The sequence below is a fragment of the Apaloderma vittatum genome, unplaced genomic scaffold (assembly GCF_000703405.1).
Source record: "Apaloderma vittatum isolate BGI_N311 unplaced genomic scaffold, ASM70340v1 scaffold20877, whole genome shotgun sequence".
NCBI classification, from domain to species: Eukaryota; Metazoa; Chordata; class Aves; order Trogoniformes; family Trogonidae; genus Apaloderma; species Apaloderma vittatum.
In genome coordinates, this window is record NW_009727022.1 from 33,370 (window position 1) to 53,612 (window position 20,243).

At 39.0% G+C, this 20,243-nt stretch overlaps 1 protein-coding gene across 2 annotated transcripts in view; it reads right to left on the minus strand.

Moving 5' to 3' along the window:
* CDC42BPB (CDC42 binding protein kinase beta (DMPK-like)) overlaps positions 1–20,243 on the minus strand; it is a 66,950-nt gene that overhangs the window by 29,676 nt on the left and 17,031 nt on the right. For both annotated transcript variants that reach the window (XM_009873528.1, XM_009873527.1), the window contains exons 3-12: positions 19,876–19,971; positions 15,535–15,683; positions 11,639–11,732; positions 9,097–9,297; positions 7,106–7,354; positions 6,103–6,182; positions 4,974–5,140; positions 4,755–4,874; positions 2,750–2,883; positions 1,373–1,615 (exon numbers count right to left, since the gene is read on the minus strand). In XM_009873528.1, the coding sequence (XP_009871830.1) occupies positions 1,373–1,615; positions 2,750–2,883; positions 4,755–4,874; positions 4,974–5,140; positions 6,103–6,182; positions 7,106–7,354; positions 9,097–9,297; positions 11,639–11,732; positions 15,535–15,683; positions 19,876–19,971 (1,533 nt within the window). The remainder of the gene's footprint in view (positions 1–1,372; positions 1,616–2,749; positions 2,884–4,754; positions 4,875–4,973; positions 5,141–6,102; positions 6,183–7,105; positions 7,355–9,096; positions 9,298–11,638; positions 11,733–15,534; positions 15,684–19,875; positions 19,972–20,243) is intronic.

Sequence of the window (20,243 nt, forward strand, 5' to 3'; positions counted from 1 at the left end):
AAAATGGCACTAGGAAGTCACTGCAGCTGCGAAAGAAAACAGTGCCCCATATTCCCAGGTTAGCTCTATGCCTCAGTATCTACTAAAGCAGCTTAAAAATCCCAGGTTTTGAGCCCAATTATTGCAAAACACTTCAAATACAAACACTGAACACTTTAACCTTGCAATTATGGAACAAAATAAGCTTGATCATCCCTTTATTGACTTCAGGAAGCTTATCAGAAAGACAATTTAGATTCAGTGGCAACTAAGGCAACTACTGCTATTCAAACAACAGTGGCGTAGTTTTAAAACCTGACAGGAAGAGTTGTTTTTCTGCATTCAAATTCAACTAGCAAAGCTGTTTTTAAAAGGACTGTTTTTAGAATTGTAGGCCAAGATAATGACCTTATAGACTATGTTCTGAATAGAAGATTGACACAGCTGTTAGGAAAGGGAGAACAAAGGAATCTGTAAGAACAAAGACAGGAGATTACAAAACCCTGCATGGAATACTTACCTTAACAAGTACCAACATTTGAATGCCTGCCTTGCTCTGCTCTAGAGACGAGGTGCCACTGCCCTATGCATCAAATCCGGTGTCACAGCCTGTCCCAGTTAACTGCCACTTCTTATTCATAGACAGAGGTCTGAGAAACTTCACATCTTACTACATTTTCACACTGTCCTTCAATTCACTAGAAGTTTTCTAGCCATATTTATATAGCTCTTGAATCCCTATATTCTACACTTCACCCAGAGAACACATAAAATTTGACGATTTATCAGCGATTGGGTTAACAACAATAGCTGTTTCTTATGCCCTCTTCTGGTTATCCACTTCATTTTAAGTAAAACTATAAATTGCCTAGAACATTAACTGGAAATTAACTTGCTCAAAGATATTACAGACATTCTCTACAATTGCTAACTACAAAGGAAGGAAAACCACATATTTAGTCTGCATCATTACTCCATCCAGCTGAAGACAAAAATTCAGTTGAAAAAACAAAAAACGCAGTCAGAATACTCCAACCTTAAAGCACATGAAGGCATTGAGATTTCTACGTTTCAAGCTGACTATGAGGCAGCCTACAAAAATCAAAACACTTATAAGCTGGGCATATAGCAAGAATAGTTTCCTCCAGATTAAATTCAGCCTGAGTACAAAGAAAATTCAGTTCATTTCTGATATGTCAGTAAAATTTTTAGAAAGAAATTCACGATCTATTTTGTGAATGACAGCAAAGTTATGTAGAATTATGGGGCAATTTGTTACAGATTTACAAAGTGAGTTATCGTTAACAGTCCCAATATTTCAATACAATCACATATGAGATACTGGATATGCAGTAGCTGAAGCATGTTACTACTAGCTATTTTATCAAGCTACCTCTTTTCTGATCTTCTCCGATTTACGAATGTCCTGTCGCATCGCATCAATTTTCTGCATGCTCACTTCCACCTCTTCTTCTTTGTCACGAAGTTGCCGGGACAGCTTCTGCTTTTGAGACCGCAAGTCGCCCATCTTCTCACTGAGCTCAGAGAACTCCTGCACAGCTAGCTTTCTTTGCTGGTGGGCATCCCTCAATTCTTTGGATTGCATCTTTAATCTCTCTGAGGCTTCAACAAGTTGCTGTTTTAAATAAAAATTAAAAAATAAATTAGTCATTTGAACGCTGTATAGTCTTTCCAAGAAGAAAAGAACTGGACTTCCACGATGTCCAGCAACCTCCTGCACTATGTCGTTCCTGCTCTATAGCACAGAGTTTATAGCCATCAGCGCAGCATTTCAGCGGTGCGAGTCAACCCACCACGGTTCTGTGATGGCAATTACAGCACAGTTTTCCTGCTGCACAGTGGCTTCCAGCTCTTCTACTCCGTTGCCCATGCTGTGTGCACTGATGAAGGTGCGCTTCAGCTGGGCTATTGATCCTGCTGCCTTTAGCAGGGAGAAGCTCTAATTCCTACATGACCATTCTCAGGTGCTTCCATGGTTTCTAACACAGCAATAACCTTTGTGTTTTTGCAGTTGCATGGCTCTCCATTCTCCACTGAGGTGGCAGACCAAAGGACCTCGCTAGCACAATAACCTTCAAACACTGGGTGTGCTGCCCCCCGGCTTATCTCTAGCAAGCTTGGTTTTATCCCCTGGTTCCCCCTTAAAAGATCTTTCAAGGAGCTCTGCTACTTCCCATGCAATGATCCTTTTTTCCCTGTTCGAGATAGGTGTATATACCACATCTGTTGCCAACAGGCCTGGTGTCATGTAGACCAACCCATGTCCAAAAACCCCAAAATTCTGCCAGTGACACCAGGCTCAGAGTCAGATACTGATCTGCTGGCTCCTCTTGTTTCTTCCCTTGTCATTTTCTGCAACGGGAAGGACAGAGGAGAACACTACTTGGGCTCCCAATCCCTTAACCCAAGAGCCCAAGTCCCAAAGCCCTGAAGTCTCTCTTGATTGCCCTTTAACTTCTACTGAAACAATCAAGAATGATTAAACAGTTAAAATAAAACCATTCTTTTGGTGTTCAGTCCATTTAGCAGAAGACATTTGAAACAAGTAAGATACCTATCAACTTCCAAAAAGGACAGTGTGCTACTTTGGAAAAACTACTGTATATCTAATGAAATTAACAGGTTCACTAACTTCTCGGTATGGTTTTCAAAACTAGCATTTAAAACACTACAACTGCAATCATAAAAGAACTGTTTTATTACTATCTTCCATGATCGTTTTTAAATGTATTTATCTTTGAATCAATACCTTATGAAGGTCCTCCTTTTCTTGCCGCAGTACTTTGCACTGTTTTTCTAGTCCTTTCAACTTGTGTATAGAATCTTCATGTTCTTGTCGAAAAGCCACTGCATCTGCAAGCTGTCCTTCCAGTTTACTTATATCTGTAGATTAATACATATTAAAGGTAACTGGTCCCAAATTTATACCAATAAAGCAAGTAAAATGACTCAAGTAAACTGGCACTACTTTGCTGGGAAAACCCACTTCTTCCTCGTTCCCATAATTTTAGGCTGTTTAAGATAATTTTGGGGCATTGACACCTTCAAATAGTTTTAATTTTCTCAGCCTATTAAAGAAACCCTCCCAAAGATTGTGATCTCTAAGTGAAAAAGCCTTAGCAAAGGATTTGTTTTGTTTTTGAGGAATGCAACTTCTAGCCCTTGAAAACAGTGAAATAAACCTGAGTTGTTCTAATTCCAGTTCTAGTAATTTGTCACCCAAATAGCTTTCGTTATGTGACAAGCAAGGCTACAGTCAGTGCATTCAGCAAGACAGGAAAGGACTATTTATTTCCTAGAGCAGATAAAGCACTATCTGGGAAGCAAACATCATCCTGCATGAGGCAGGCAGGAGACTCAACTGCCCATATTCCTGGCAGCATGTTCTCCTGGTAGTTCTTTCTTTATTCTCGAAAAAAAAATCAAACAAATTTGATTTGAAATTATCACCTTTAAGTGCCACAAACCACAGTTATATATTTCTGCTCAGTCTTAGAACTTGTAAGAAAACAACTTGAAAGAAAAGAAAATGAATTGCCTATCTCCATTTGGTTTTCATTACTACTTCTTTTAAACAAATAAGATTGCACAGGGAATAACTGTCTCACATGAGTTCCCCTGATATCTGGGGCATAACAGGAAATTGGACTATGTATTCACTGATCCCCAACCACTGTTGTAATGATTAAAGTATTATTCCTTTTTCCCAATTCAGCACAAACCTCTTCCCACCCTACATTATTTTTAAATCAGACCATAATGCTAGTTTTTATATTTCACAGAACACCACTGGCTGAAGAGCTAGATAAACCTGAACCATATGCAGATGTAACACCCTAAATCAAACTGTTTAGACAAGCCTAATTCCAGAATACATAAGAATAGCTTTTTCTTCAAGGATAATCTACATAGGAGAGCTGACCTGATTTCTGTAATGCATGCACCCACAATAGGGTTACACTGCCAAACTGCAGGGAATAAAACCTCAAAACAAACAACATCAGCAGCTCATCATCTGAACTCACTTACACTATACTACAGGCCCCTATAAATCTTTCATCCAAGTCATTAGGATACAAAGCTACCTTTAATTTATCGTCAGTTCCCACTTAAAAATTAGACACTGAAGGAGGTTTGTATGGATAAACTAATAGCATTGTCACGCAACAGATTTTCAGTGATATGGATGAGTCAGTCTTCTCTCAGGATAGATGCCAGTATTTGTTTTTCTACAATGCTCAGTGCTTCCTAATTAATGCATCACTGAACAGAAACACAAAAGGAACAGGAACTCAGAAATACATAAACACGAACTATTGTTACAGGTCCTCTCACCTATCCCCTTATGTTACCAAAGGCAACTAATCTTCTTTTCCCACTGTCTTTTACATCTGCCTAGAAGTAAAACTGCTCCAAAACAATACTCCCCCCAAAAAGGAGGAGTAAGAGAACAGGCTCTAGAAAACAAATTTCATACAAAATATTTAACCAAATCCATCCACAGAATTCATTACAGTCTGAACTCCCCATGCTAATACATGCTATCAGGGCCAAGCAAGTGGGAGAAAAAGTTAAGTGGTCATCTGGAAAAACTGAAATGCCTCTTAATATTGAATGAGGTTTTAAAAAAAAACAACTTCTTTTTTTAGCACCTGAAGAACATTAATTCTACTTATGGCAAAAACAGAGTACAAAATGTTACTAGCGCTAGCAAGATAAATTGTATTACTGTAATAACCATGCCAGAGGCTTACCTGTTAATTTAGTCTTCAACCGTTCAATTTCTTCATTTAATTTTTTAATCTCCTTATCACGGCTTGTATTTACTGTAACACACATTGGACCTTGGAGGTTCTGCATTGTCTGTGTAGATTCTTAAAATTAGAAAAGGAAGGAAAAGGTTTTCAATAAAATATATTCCAATTCCTCCTAATGAGCGGAATTAAGAGTCCAAACAAACACAAACCACTAACCCTGCAGTTTTCTGTTCAAATCCTGCTTTTCTTGCTCTAATTTCCGTATCTTCTTTTCATAGCCTTCTATCTGCGAAGTGTTTTTTAAGTCACGCTGCACATCCACATCTTTGGTTACAGGGTCAGACTGCGTCGCACTCTTTAAGGTGCCTCTATCAGATAAAGAGCTGAAAACAAACACCTAAGTTAGAACATTTCAATAAATACGCACAGCACTCTATAGCAGTGACATGCTGGGATTCCACCAAATACACACCTTAAATTCACAAGAATCATTAGTGCAGTAATTGTTACTGTTGAGTCAACTGTTAGGGTAGATAAAGTTATTACTCCCCAGGTACTGTGTATGCTGCTGCAGAACTAAGATACCTGCATCCGAGCTGGTATCGATGCACATGTATATTCACTTTACAAGCTCCCTAAAATGTTAATTCTCCTATGCCAAATGTTACTACTACCTGACAGTGAAGTAAGCAGCTAAATGTACCTGCAATGAGAGAGATGAGAAACAAACCCAAAAGCTCCAAGTTTGACACAGATGGATTTATGCCCAGGCACATAGTCTTGCTCTGAAAAGGCAGTGGTACTGGGTTCTTTCCGAACTAGTACTGCAGGAGGTAACAAACTCCAGCATAAATGTTCTAACAAACAGGGCAGAAAAACGTTAAGAACAGAGACAAGTATGTTTGAGGGATCTCTGAAGTAAGAGGGAGGTCATTTCAAATATGTGCCAAGTGAGGCATGTTGTCCATGCTCAGAACCATCTGTGTTAACTTAGCCTACCCACAGCACTTTGGAGCACTGAACTAATCTCGAACTGTTCCTGGCAGACACGCAATGAGGACAAGACTTGCTCTCAGCCTCTCAACACAGGAACAGCAAGTTTATACCCACCTGCAAGTGATGCATCCAGTCCCATTTATTTCAAATAGCAAAAATATTAAATGAAAAAGCAGCTAATCTCGGCAAGCTTGAACAAAATACGTCCACACACTTGACAAAAAAAGACTGATAAAGGTTTATCCTTAGGTACACCTATGGACCTTTCTACATGTTTCTAAAAATGAGAATTTCCAGAATTAGCTGCATTTAGGAAACAAGTTCAATGAACAACATATCCTTTGCTTACCTTTCAGTTGTGTATGTAAACCCAACAAATGGTAAATGCAATCCAGCAAAGCCTGTGTGAGAACTCGGCGGCACCACTTCCTGCATGAAAACAACACACATGAAAATTTGAAAGACAACCCATACAGAACTAAACGCATCTGCTTTAGCCCCAACAGTCAAAGAGAGACAGCTATACCAATAGCGCATACCAATTGACAATTGGCAGTTATGCTTCATTGTATAGCCTTCCATTGTCCCTGGACGAACTTTATTTCAGATTAGGTCACTTAATATAATGACCTGAATTAAGGAGTCTCTTGAACCAGCCCTTGAAAGGGCAGCATTTCAACCAGTTCAAAGCACAATGGAACCAGCAGAGGAAAACTCGAAATTTCAAGTTCCTAATTAAAGCGACCTGGCACCAAAACGCGTGCTGTTAGTTTTAGTATGCTAGTTACTGTTAGCTACGTAATCAAAAAACATGCCAAAAGGGCTTCATTTCTTGGAATACAAGCTGATGAACAAATTACCACAAAAGCCCACTACTCCTCCTGACCTGAGTTTTTAAATTACTACACAACGCACTCCAGAATAACAACCTCCTGGTTCTTAGGTAAGCAGAGAAGTAGCAGTGTGAGCTCTCTCACCTGGACAGCTGCGACTGCAAGCACAGGGAGAATATTTTTTTTTACCTTTGAAAAGGAATAAATCCAAATACTAGCTCCTTGTAAAGGTAAACTAAAAAGGCAACTAAGTGGTTTGTTTTTCCGCATCTAAGTATGTTTTAACTTTGACTGACTACCTAACAGCATTCCGCTTCAGCAAGCGGTACCATTTAAAAAAGCAGCTCGTGATTTCTGATAACCCAAAATGCCAGAGATGAAAAATCTGAATTTTTCATATTTGAAATGGCTTATTTTTCATCTCTTACATTACTTATTTTGAAATAAGTTCTCACTACGATCTTATAGTGCAGCAAGCTTGCATACTTGCATTAGTAATGCATAAAACCAAAGACTTACTGGATTCCTTAATACATCATCATCTACATCAAAGTTGGAGGTGTCAGAAGGACTGCTAACATCTGGAATGTAAGGTGCTTCTAGGTTTCGGATGTTATCCCAATTAAGTCCTTCAAAAAATGCATGAGACTTAAAATCCTCTATTCCATTCTGTCCCAGTCTACGCTCCCTACTGCAAATAAGTCGCTGAATAAGATCTTTCGCTTCTTCGGATACATCTGTAACATGGGATGGAAACTGAAATCGTTCCTAAAAAAACAAACAGAGAGTTTTTTAGAGATGGAATCCACTCCATAACTTTCAACAGTAGTTTCAAGAAGAACAGGCAAAATTACACCAATAAAATTGGAAATGAATAGTCAAACATTGTTCTAGTTCCAGTGAGCAGTGGCAGAGTACAATGCAATACATTCAGTGATAAGACTTTTTGTCTTAAAATGGATTGAGGACAAGTAAGTATTTCTCAATTTCCTTAATACAGATCTGTCTGAAACTAATTGCAATTATGGTAATTCTATTAGGACAGGCAAACTTCAACATATCAAAGATCACACAATATAGGCAGACTCTCACTGGTATTCTTAGTCACAGATCCACTGATCTCTTCAAGATGTATTCCCTGAGATTTCATTAATTTCAACTCTGAAAAACCCATTATGGTAGTCAATTCTTTACAAAACATTGTTATATTTAAGTATAATCTATAGGTTAAACAGCTGTTTTTCTTACCAAAATGCAATCCATACCTAGCAAAAATTTACATTATAACAAACAAATAAAAGATCTAAAACTGTAGTTACCACTAACATCTGAAATTACTCTAAACAAAAATCAGGAAAACTTTTTCTGTATTTTAACTAGTTACTACTACCCCTGTACAGTCAAGGTTGGTTTTTTCCCTCCAATAAAAGACAATAGCGTATATACACCTTCATGTAACACAATTTTTCAGGTTTAAAATGAGATCCACATAGATCAAATCAGCGCAACCAAAATTAAATTTCCACTGGAAAACACACAATCACATTGATTGTGTGTCCAAATGAGATTAGAATATTAAGCCTACAAGGACAACAGCTTCAAATTTCCTTCCATGTAGTTTAAGAGCCAGGCAGTCAGAGTTTACGCTGGTTACATTTGCAACCAGTTAGCTTATTGAAGAAATGAAACTGTGAGAGAGATTAATACTCATTGCAGCACAAGCGTGAGTTCTGGTAAGGATTTCCTGTCTTATCCCTCAGTGCTTCACTGTGAGAGCACAGCACTGTAAACACCAGTAACGTGCACTCGTCCTGGGGAGAAGAAAATGCAACAATACAACCTATGCAACAACTTCTGGCTACCTAGGATGAGTGCACACATAAATACCAACATGGTTCTTGAAAGGACACCATGAAGTGGTTTATTCTCATTCTCTAGCGTTCAAAATGTACCCAGAAGTTCCAACACTTTTCAAGCACTTTGACCCTGGACAAACTCCCTGACCTCATGTTCTTCACGCAGCTCAAGTTCATGTTTTTCTACCACTTCCACCCTGAGCAACAACTCCCAACCTCATGTTCTTCATGCAGCTCATGTCTACACCAGTTGACTTGCCTGTTCCCTGTTTTGTACTGTTATCGGTGTGACAGAAAACGTGCACAGCTGTGTAAATAATGTATGACTTCATTTCTCGTTCACAGTCCAGAGGAAACTTACACTGGGCCCAACATAAGAGCTGGTTTTAAATCCAATTTTGTGATGACTGCTTAGGTCTTCCAGCTACAATATCAGCATTTAGAGAAAAATTTCAATTTGGAAAAGAATTCAATTTCTGCAGTTCAGAGAAGCAAATATCCCTAAAACCTGAACCAACAAATCAACACAATACACTTTTTAAATACCATGAAAAAGCAAAGAACTACTAGCACTTCAGTGTCTTTAAGTGATAATAGTTTCTCTGTAAACCTCATAAACTCAGTGAATACACAGAGATTTAATATAGCTCTTACTTCGTGATTCATAATCTTCCCATAGGTTTCCACTAGCGACTCTGCATAAAAGGGTGTTTCACCATACAGCATTTCGTACATGCACACACCCAGTGACCACCAGTCACATTCAGGCCCGTATTTTCCCATTCCATCTTCCATTGCCTGCAGTATCTCAGGGGAGATGTAGTCAGGTGTTCCCACTGCGACCGATGACTGTACCTTAAAAACGAGGTAAACACGATTCTTTTAAGTTTTCATGTTCTCTCATCAACTTTCACACACACACACACACACACACACACACACACACACACACGTCTCACACACAGAGACACAATTTTGGAAAAGGAAGACATTTATAAAATTATAGGAATAAAATAAAGAAAATATTAAGAAAGTAACAATGACCACAAAGATTAAGCTCCAGCCTACTTTTACATAAAATCGGTCAATACGTTTTATTCTGAATACGGCAGAATCCCCAAATAATCACACCTATTGTGAAAGCAGAAAGACAAGAGCAGAATATGTTTGGCCTTTGTGTCTCTTTATACTTCAAAATTTTAATTGGCTGCCAGAAGTTGAAATGAACAGCCGGCTGCATATGAGCCAGCAGTGTGCCCAGGCGGCCAAGAAGGCCAACGGCATCCTGGGTTGAATTAGAAATTTTGTGACCAGCAAAAGAAGGGAGGTGATTGTTCCTCTGTACTCAGCACTGGTGAGGCCGCACCTCGAATATTGTGTTCAGCTTTGGGCACCTCAGTATAGGAGAGATCTTGAGGTGTTGGAGCGAGTGCAGAAGAGAGCAACAAAGCTGGTGAAGCGCCTGAAGAACAGATCTTATGAGGAGCGATTGAGGGAGCTGGGTCTGTTCAGTTAACAAAGAGGAGGCTGAGGGGGGATCTCATCATGCTCTACAATTACTTGAAAGGACATTGTAGAGAGGTTGGTGCTGGTCTCTTCTCACAGGTAATTAGGACAGAACCAGGGGGAATGGTTTCAAGTTGCAACAGGGCAAGTTTAGGCTGGACATTAGGAAGAAATTCTTCACGGAAAGAGCGGTCAGACCCTGGAACAGACTGCCTAGGGAGGTGGTTGAGTCGCCATCCCTGGATGTGTTCAAGTGTTGTTAGGTGTGGTGTTGGGTGATATGGTTTAGGGGTGAACATGTAGTGCAGGGTCAATGGTTGGACTTGATGATCCCAAGGGTCTTTTCCAACCTGAATTGTTCTATGATACGATTCTATGAAATATGAATGGTGTTCGAGTGAAGGGAGTTCAAGTCCTATGTCTGAATTTCACAGTTTCATTTGAAGATCACAAAACAAGGTCTTGTGCAAGCAGTCCCCTATTTTTCTTAAGTCGGAAATTGGTTCAATGCCTACTGCAGAATGAGCAATGAGATGCAATACAGGGGTAAAGTGAGGAATTGCCCTATGCACAAGTAGTAGGGAAGCCCTGACCATCACTCAGGGCAGTGACAGAGAAGCTCTGATTTCCAGGAGTATGTTCTCAGATTTCACGTAGAGTTATAATGGCTCCTTCCAATTTATTTTGCATTTTAATATGGCAAATCCTTGGTAGGCGTTTTATGACTACAGAACGCCACCAAGACCAGAGTTTGTGTCAAAACAGGTGAATGCTGTTGCATGTCATACATTGGCAGCACTGGCACTCCTGGAAGCACCCCAAATCAGGCAAACCAAGCAGGAAGCTTTCCAGCCACTATTCCCCAAACCTGCAGCATTGCCCCAGCACAGAGGTCAGACTGACAGGCCTGTAGTTCCCCAGATCTTCCTTCCAGCCCTTCCTGTAGATGTGCGTACCATTTGCTAGCCTCTGCTCCACTGGGACCCCCAGGTAGCCAGGACTGCTGATACACGACGGCAAGTGCCTCGGTGAGCACTTCTGCCAGCTCCCTCAGCACCCCTGCATGGATCCCATCCAGCCCCACAGATCTGCGTGTGTCTAAGTGGAGCAGCACATCACCAACCATATCCCCTTGGGTTATGGGGCTTCATTCGGCTCCTCCATCCCTGTCTTCTGGGTCCCCAGAGAATAACTAGTCTTACAATTAAAGACTGAGGCAAAGAAGATGTCAGCCTTTTTCTTATCCTCTGTCACTGTTTCCCCTTGACATCCAGCAAAGGATGGAGATTCTCCTTAGCCCTCCTTTTGTTGCTTATGCATTTTTAGACACTTTTTTATTGTCTTTTACCGCAGCAGGCAGATTAAGTTCTAGCTGGGCTCAGTTATGTCCTCATTTTGGATGATTTATACAACAAGTCTGTCATAGCTTCTAGTCTCCTGGTCACCTGTGATTCCAACACATGAATAACAAATTTCTATCTATTTTTATCCCATAGACAGTTGATGAAAACCTCATGAGAACTCAAATGGCCAGCAGAAGATAAGGTGAAAGACAGAAAAACACCAGAAAGAATAACTTTAAAAGGTAGTAGACTGTAAAACAAGGCGAGGAAGATGTCAAAACTGTTTTTATAAGTATGTTGAGTTAAACTATTCCCAGCAACCCAACTAAATTCTGCATCATACATACTGTGCCATCTTCACTCATTTTCAGACAGGACCCAAAGTCTGCCAGTCGTATGTGGCCGTTCATGTCCAAAAGAACATTATCGGGCTTTATGTCCCTGTTGTAATAGAAAGAAGGGATAAGAGTTAAATATGTTATATTAGCTCTGCTTCTAAAGATTAATCTTGCATCAGAATAACAAAGAATTCTATGTCAGATACCCATTGATGCAAACTCTTTTTATTGCACTATTTGTGACCTTCTCCTTCTGCCCAACTTAAAACTTGGCCCACAATACTGAAACCTTAGATTACATCAGATTTTCAAGATCTTCAAAGTTGAACTCTGAATGGTCAAATAACCAAGCAGAACAATTACAGGGAGGCATACTGACTGTAACAGACAGGCAGTTCACTTCAACAACATAATTTATTCATCACAACATATTGTTTAGAGACAAGATAGGTAACAGAGAAAAGGAAATCTTTCAATCTCATGGGGTTTTGCCAAGATTAATTTCTTAACTTCTTATCTAGGAAGATTTCTTTTTTATTGCTTTTCAAAATTTTGTCCAGCATTTATGCTTCCCGGTATTTTTCGTTTGCCATTCAAGGCTTTCTGTACACTACTGCGCAGCACGTTTGCTTCTATAGATACCTAAAGACCTTTGCATTCCGTGTACATGCAGCAGTTACTCCACAAAGCCCCTATATACCCCCAGCTCTGGGATCACAGCAACACCATTTCAACAGGACACAGTAACACGAGAAAGTCTCCAACAGCAAACCATGTCTTTCCTATTCTTACAGTCATCAGCTGGGTATAAAACGATATACAGCACACTAAGGCTACTAAATGACATGGAAGATTCCCATTTCATTCTAGATCCCTACTTGATGCTTTTTTGATATCAGGAAAGTAGCCAAAAAGGATTTACTAAAGCGCATATTAATTGAATTTAGTACAACAATTAATCAAATTTCATGTCACCACTTTGTACTCAAATTCCCACAATGTAAAGTATTGATAAAATATCGATCATCCAGATAATAACAACCCCGATACATACCATGCTGTTGTGTTTTTTTTTAAATTAATAGCCTTGAAATATCCCAAATGATTTTAAGAGCACCTAGTCGATATGTTGGGATGGTGGTGAGAAACGAAGAGAGATGAGCAAGCACAGAAAGCAAAACCAACGCAGTCTTCTAAAGTAACATACACCAGTCTCCTTCCCTTAGCCAACACTGGCTAGCCAACATCATCACGCCATTCTGAAATACTCTTAACTTAACCTGAGCTAGCAAAAAAAGACAACCAAACTTACAGACATGTTGATTTGGGGTTTGGGATTTTTAGATATCATATTTTTTCAAATCAGCCTTTTCAGCCATCAGCGCACTTGTAGCAAGTGTGGGTAGAGCCCTTCCTGTATCTTCGTTCGCGAAGCCTAGCCCTGATGATGATTTTTTCAAATAATATCTACTAGTAATAAACAAAATGATACGTGCTTTACCTTAAACCCACCAGTCTTGTGGCACCGTAAAATCCCTTATTTCTTTTCAAATGTGAAGTTCTAAACACCACTACATGTGCTCAAAAACTTAAAAATTATACAATAGCTTCAGCTTAATTTCTGAGGAACAGACTAGAATTATTAGGACCAAGGAAAAAAATGCACTCTAATAAGCCTTGCTACATAGATGTGTAAGTTGACAATGTCTGAGTTTTAAGGTGCTGAATTCCACAGTTTCATACCTGAGACTTAGAAAAAAACCTTGCTTACTTTAATGAAAGGTCCTCATATATGTAAAAATCCTGCCAGCCCAATACATTTTTCCAACACAAACTTGAATTAACAGTTTAAAATCACTTTTACTTAAAATCACTTTCACTGCTGCTCATGAGTAGCATTAAGACAAAATAGCAAATGCCAATCTATGCCTGTCAACATAAATTAAATGCATGCTTACTTGTTACAACAGAGTAAAATATGCACTAACCCAGAAAATGAGACCATCACACTATGCTTTCCCAATAAACTCCTTAGTAATTTTCCATAAATAAACTTGTTCAATACATTTCAGTTCCAGATATTTTCAACAATCCTTTACAGTCCCATAACGATAAATCAAGCTCAGAAGGTGCAGAGGACTATTAAAGCTTATATATAATCAAATACCAATTTGTTTGGTTTTTTTTTTAAAAGATCACTGTTCACATCCAAAGCATGAGGCAATCTCATCCAACCCATCTCTGCTTTTCTGCTTTGAATATGGATCTTGCTTGCCTAAGGGAACACTGTTTCTGTTCAGAAAAGCTTAATGGCTCATCTCTGAACTCCACCGTTTCCTATCTGCAGCTAACAGGTCCTATAAAGCCTTTAAAGGGTCCTTGAAATCCTCTCCAGAGCAATCATGCTTTCTCCTAATCCATTCCAGTTGCCAAGCAGTAATTTCTTGGGCATTCATACATCTCCTATTCAAAGCGCAGGTTTTGGCCTCGGAGCCATTCATTCCTATTGCCACAAGAGACACTCATAAAGCCCAGAGCGAAGACAGAACTGGTCAGTCAGTCAGGCCACCTTCCTCAGACCCGGGTGCTGTGCTGCCCTTGGGGAACCCCTTTGAATCCATAACATTTTTAAATCCCCACATATTGTCCACAATTACCCACAGGAGTATTACGGAGTTTATGTATCTTTTCTCTTTTTAATATTTGCAACAGTGACCAAAGTCCAAACAGAAGAGGTCAAAGCGTTACAGTTTGAGAATTCGCCATGTCTTTCAAATGTTAATTGCTAATAAAAATCATCTCACCTACCTAATGGTTTTCATTCATAATTTTCATAAAAAAGACAGTAAAACTACTTTTATTTCATAGACTAAGAAACAAAAGCATAAAGAGGTAAAAGGACCTGACCAAGATGTACCTGCTGAGTCAGACACAATGCCAGCATGGAGCCTACTTCTCTCACACCAGGACTTTCAGTGACCTACCATGAACCTATTTGTACGGCCACATAAGCAGTTTTCAGTTAACCAAAAAAAACACTACTCTCACACTCTGTGTTTTCTAACTTCTCTGTTTACTGAAATCAAGCTATAAAGCCAGCACATAAAGAGACAACTGCAAAGGTTTCCAGAATTAGTATAATTTTGCTTTCTAATTGACATATCATACATAGTTGTTAAACCTGGAAAGCAAACAAAGGGTAGAAATTCTCACTTCATCAAGACTCCTGCAATGATGAAACAAAATATTTATCAACTGCCTCCCTTGTGCCACTCACAGCTCTTCTAGAACAGCTGCCCCAAGAGGAAACCGAAAAAGAAGCAAACTGTACCCTACCTTCCTGATCCATTTCCTCTGACAGAGAACGAGGAGTATTACATATTCTTAACTACTACAGAACACAACCTAAGTCAAAACGATGGTAGGCACAGCTCTGAAATACACATCCTGTGTGCAGAAAGAATTAGACTGGCACATGCCCTCTCGTTACAAAAATCGTTTGAGGATGACGTCAGATAGAGATGCACTGATGCTATCATGGGCTTACTGTACACAAATTCTGTAGAATGCCTAAACATTTGCTGAGAATTCAAACTCCTTCAAACTTCTGGGTTAGCTTGGACAAAGACAGATAAACATTAATGAACTGAATTAAGAATGAGTCAAGAAGCCTGACTAAAATGAAAAGTTTTAGTAAAACATCACTGCTTTTAATACCAATCCATCACAAAACTTGACATTTAAAATGCAATACCTTATACAGCTACTACACAGTATATAGCAAGCAAATACCCACAGGAGCTTGCCTGTGCCTTCTGTGCCCATTTGTATACATAGCAACATCTTTAGGACTAATTTCATGTAACTGTAAACGCCTCTTTTTGCCAAGCAAGACAGCATTTTACCTGTGCACATAATGCAGCTCGTGTATGGAATGTATAGCAAGCACCATTTCACCAATGTAGAACCTAGCCATATCTTCAGGAAGTTTGTCTTCAAACTTACTAAGAAGTGTCAGTAAGTCACCACCAACGTAGTAGTCCATCACTAGATACTGAAAGGGAGAAATAAAGCAAGTAAGTACTGAGAGACAGCTGCTAAGGAAAAAAAAAGTTTACTTAACACCTGAAAAAAAACCCTTTCACTGTTTTTTTCCTGTGCGTGGCGAGAGTAATCAAAATTGGTAAGCTTTTGCGCTACTTTTATTTGCTTAGTTAGTGTAAAAAGATATTGCATCCTTTCAATAATCGCAGTCAGGATAACACATCAGCACTGAGCAATTACCATTAAGAAACCTAAGCAAGATACAGCAGCAACAAACAATTAAACCTGAGTGAGTTTACTTCTGTCTTAACTGTAGAGTCACACAAAGAAGATGATCTAATACCAAAACTAATACAGGTTATCAACCCTTAAACTGAGAATTTTGAGTGGATGCAGGAGGGAAAACCCACAACTATAAGTAATACTTGATGCAGCTTAGTCTAAAAGATACATTTCACTGCTACTTTTAGCTCAGCTACCATTTAAATACTACTAGTGGTTCCAAAAGTAGGACTTATCAACATCTTCAAATATTCATCTTGGCACATGCCACATTATGGATGCACAACACAGCAGGCAGGAACTGTATGACACTATACATTAGGGATGCCCATGACAAGCCAGAAGCACTGTCAAGCCAGAGGCACTACAGTGAGAAATTTTAAAAAATCAAACATTACTGTTCTTTTGACTATACTTCAATGAAAAAGTAAACAGCCTCCTAGGCCAATCGGGTGTTATCCTAGCTATGGAAAGGACTAACACAGAGAGGCCCATGTGAAAGAAAAGGACTCAGACTTGCCATTTGTTTCTCATACTGCACAACGAGGATTATGTTTTAGTTAACTTCCTAGCAATATCCACCTAAGTCCAGACCATCCCTTCAAGGACTTTATTTAGTACTACCATGCTTGAGCCATTCTGTTTCATGCTTCCCATATGGGGTTTTAGGAATAACTTTGCTTATTCTAGAATTACCTTTCCAAAGCGGTCATTTTTCTCCTCAAAGTAAAGCAACCTACAATCCACTGTCTCTGCCAGGGATTCATCTTCCACAAGAGGAGCAAATTAAAGACAAGAACCCAAAGGAACATAAAGTGCAACACTAACCACTTCCTCACTATCTTTGAGCTCAAAAGAGTGACTCCAAAAGGCACAGATTTTGATATTCTTCTCCATTTTATTCAAATTACAGCTTAATCTGATAGGTAAATTTCATCACTCATGTTGAAAACAATCAGGCTGTATTGCACAACCGATCAAGGAATGTTAAACATGTGTTGGAACACTGTACACATGTAATGATTATGTACGAAAAAAACAGGTTACAGATAGAAGCCAGCAAATTTTCAAAAGTGATAATGTATTGAAATATTTTCTCTCAAATTCAAGGCTGAGAGAGCTTTCTGCAGGAGCTGAAATATCCTGCCTGTCAAAGAGACAAGGTAAAGCACTTCCCTCAGCTCTCACAGCGAGAACTCAGCTGACCCAAGAAATGAGGCACCTGGATGAGAAGATGGTGAGACATCTCCTATAAGAAAGTAAAATTTTATTCATTTTCCAATTCTCGATAATCTTCTTGCCAGGAGGCACTTCTCCCTTCACACAGGGTTAAAATAAAGGCTATTCTGATGCTGAAATCTAGAAGTACTGTATTTCTTCCAGGGAACTGACTATATCAAACAGGAAGAGTATTTTGAAATCAAAGCAAAAAAGGACATCAAAATACTGTCATGAATCTTCAGAAGACTTTAAGAGGCTAACAGCAGACAAACACACATATGGCCTTCTTCATGAATTAGACTAGGAAAGAAAATTTTTCTGGTTAAGTCACAAAAAAACTAACCAATCTGAATCTGGAAGAGAGATTAAGAACTCCAGGTTCCATACATGTTTCTAATATTCATGAACTATGTTTCAACAACATCATATCTGCTTCAGCAAAATCACCAAAGGCTTAATTAATCCATCTTGACTCAAAGTGTCTCTACAAAAGCTTTCCAAGAAGCAGAAAAAAGCCACGTTAGTATTTCCATGTTATGTCATTTAAGAATTGGCTGTTTAGAGAACACTAACACATCATGTATTTCCCCCTTAAGGTATTTTAAAACTACAGGAGCAGAACCAGAACATTAACTCCAGAACATACACATTATGTAGAATTTTTTTTTCTCACTTATATTTAAGTTCTGGATCATCATATGCTCTACTACTATTAAGTAGAGGTAATAAGACCCAAATTACTTCTAGACCCCCCAAGAGCAGGTACTACTGTTCTAACTTAACATCCTACCTTCTTCTCTTTGTCTCGTTCTGAACCCTTTATCATGCTGTCAGGAGATACTGGCAAAGCCCTACGTGTGGGAAGACACCAAGGTTCTCTCTCTGCTTCGGGGCTAGCTTCTGTGGGTTTGCACACTAGCTCAAATGCACAAACACCTCTGGGAGCAGATACTAGAACCCAATCTGCCTGCCCAGGTTCTGAAACATGACAGCACTCTGACAGATGGAAAAACGTGGCTATAAACTTCTTCAAGCTGAGCAGAGAAGCGAGCAGAGACCTTTTAGCCCTCAGACAAGTGAACCACTAAGCTGGTATGGAAAAGAACCTTCCGCCCTGGTTTTTGGATGAAAATCACTTCCTGATGCATTTTGCTTTTTCTTCACACACCATTTACAACAGAGTGACTGCGATGCAGATACGCTCCATCTGTGGGCACCAGACATTTCCATGGGAAGGATGCTGAGTAACAGAGCACATTGGAAGGCAGCATCTCAGCACATGCAGAACCAGAGCTCAGGCAAGCTGGGAATCTGCTGCCTTTGGCTGCCAGGCAGAGTTGTTGCTTTCCTAGATACTGGATATTAAATTAGATGCTAGATGTCTAAATTTTGCTATTGAGTGAAACATCAACATCTAAATGTCTTTGGGAACTTGGGGAAAAGAAAGGTATCATACTTCTATAGCTTGCTTGGAATAGATCTGAATAAAAAATAGCAACACTGGATCCGTCTTCTATACCGTCATTACTACCACTTGCTATCTTGCACAGCTAACCGTTCTTTCCTAGGCAGCTCTAGTCTTACAAGCTACTTGGAAATACGCTATAGCACATCACAGGCTATTTTTATACAAGTCTGAGGGCTGTTTGGTTCTGGGGGTATCTGAAATTATGAGCTATGTTCATGAGATAGTGCCAGAGATAACTTTGAGAGGCTGAAAAAGTGGATCTATCATAAGCATTCAACAGAAACAGCCCAAAAATGAGGGTCTAAGACCTGACTAATTATTTGCTAATGACATCTTGTTATTCCGAAAATACTTTTAACATGACAGTCAAATTAATTTGTTTTGTTTCAGCACCTGTGAAAATGTTTAAGTATTTTCTAACTCTTCCATATGCTTAGTTCCTGAACTCACTGGCAGCCTTTTATCAACACATTTTTTCTTATTTATTACCATGACTTGCTCCTATTTAAAAAAGGGTTAAGAAGGTGAAAACTTTTGTGTTACAACTATGTCAGTTGTTAGAGAAATATCAAGTTTGCAAACCCAGCCCCAAGTAGCCACACAGAAGCTGTACGGGTCCGTATATTGCAGTATGTTGGGCCTTTGTTCCTGACTAGCACTCTCCTGACTTCTTTACTAAGGTAAAAATAGCTTATATGTTACAGTTCTAATAAGCCACCATTAAAAAAAAAATTAAAAGGAGTAATGACTTTATGAATGGCTGCTAAAGTCTCTCAAACTACTGAGATGACCAACCTGCTCATTTAAAAATGTATTTTATTTAAATATTTTAAGAAAGAGGCTATTTTTTTCCCGATGCTTTTAAAACACCATTTTAAAAATAAAATTTTAAACTACTTTTGCCATTTTTAAACAAGATCTTCTTTCAAAAGACATTCTGAAAGTTTAAAATAAAAGTATTTCACAGACTTAATGTCTCTCAAATTATTTAACTGCAATGTTACACAAAACATTAAACTTAAGCATCTATATACTATAGTACTACACAACTTCCTCACTCTCCTGAAGTTACAGTAAGTTCCTTTGAAGTTTTTCTTCAAGAAGAAGACAAGTTGGAACACTGCTGCAGGGCATGAGGTGGACTGATTTGTCGCGTTAATATTCTTAAAAGTACCAAAAATAAAGTTCTTTCATAACCTAAAGCTTTTATTTGCTGATGAACCAAACATACCAAATAGTTCTCATCTTGAAAGGCATAGTGCAACGTCGTAATCCACTGACAATCTCCATTCACCAAGACATTTCTCTCCTCTCGGAAGCAAGCTGTCTAAAGAAAGAGAGAGGAAAAAGCCATTGTCAACACCAGCAAGTAGTTTTCACAGGATGAATATATATGGATGTTTTATGGGATTATATAAAATTACTCAACAGAGGCCTGTATTCACTGGAATCCAGTCTGCCCAAGCGACAAGCCAGGGAATCTTTGCAGGCTTGTAGTCAGGCATTCAGTCACTCTAATCCTGACTGCGACCTTAAAAAACAAAACCAGAACACCCTCCCCCTCAAAAATAAAACAACCAACCAACCAACATCCCTCCC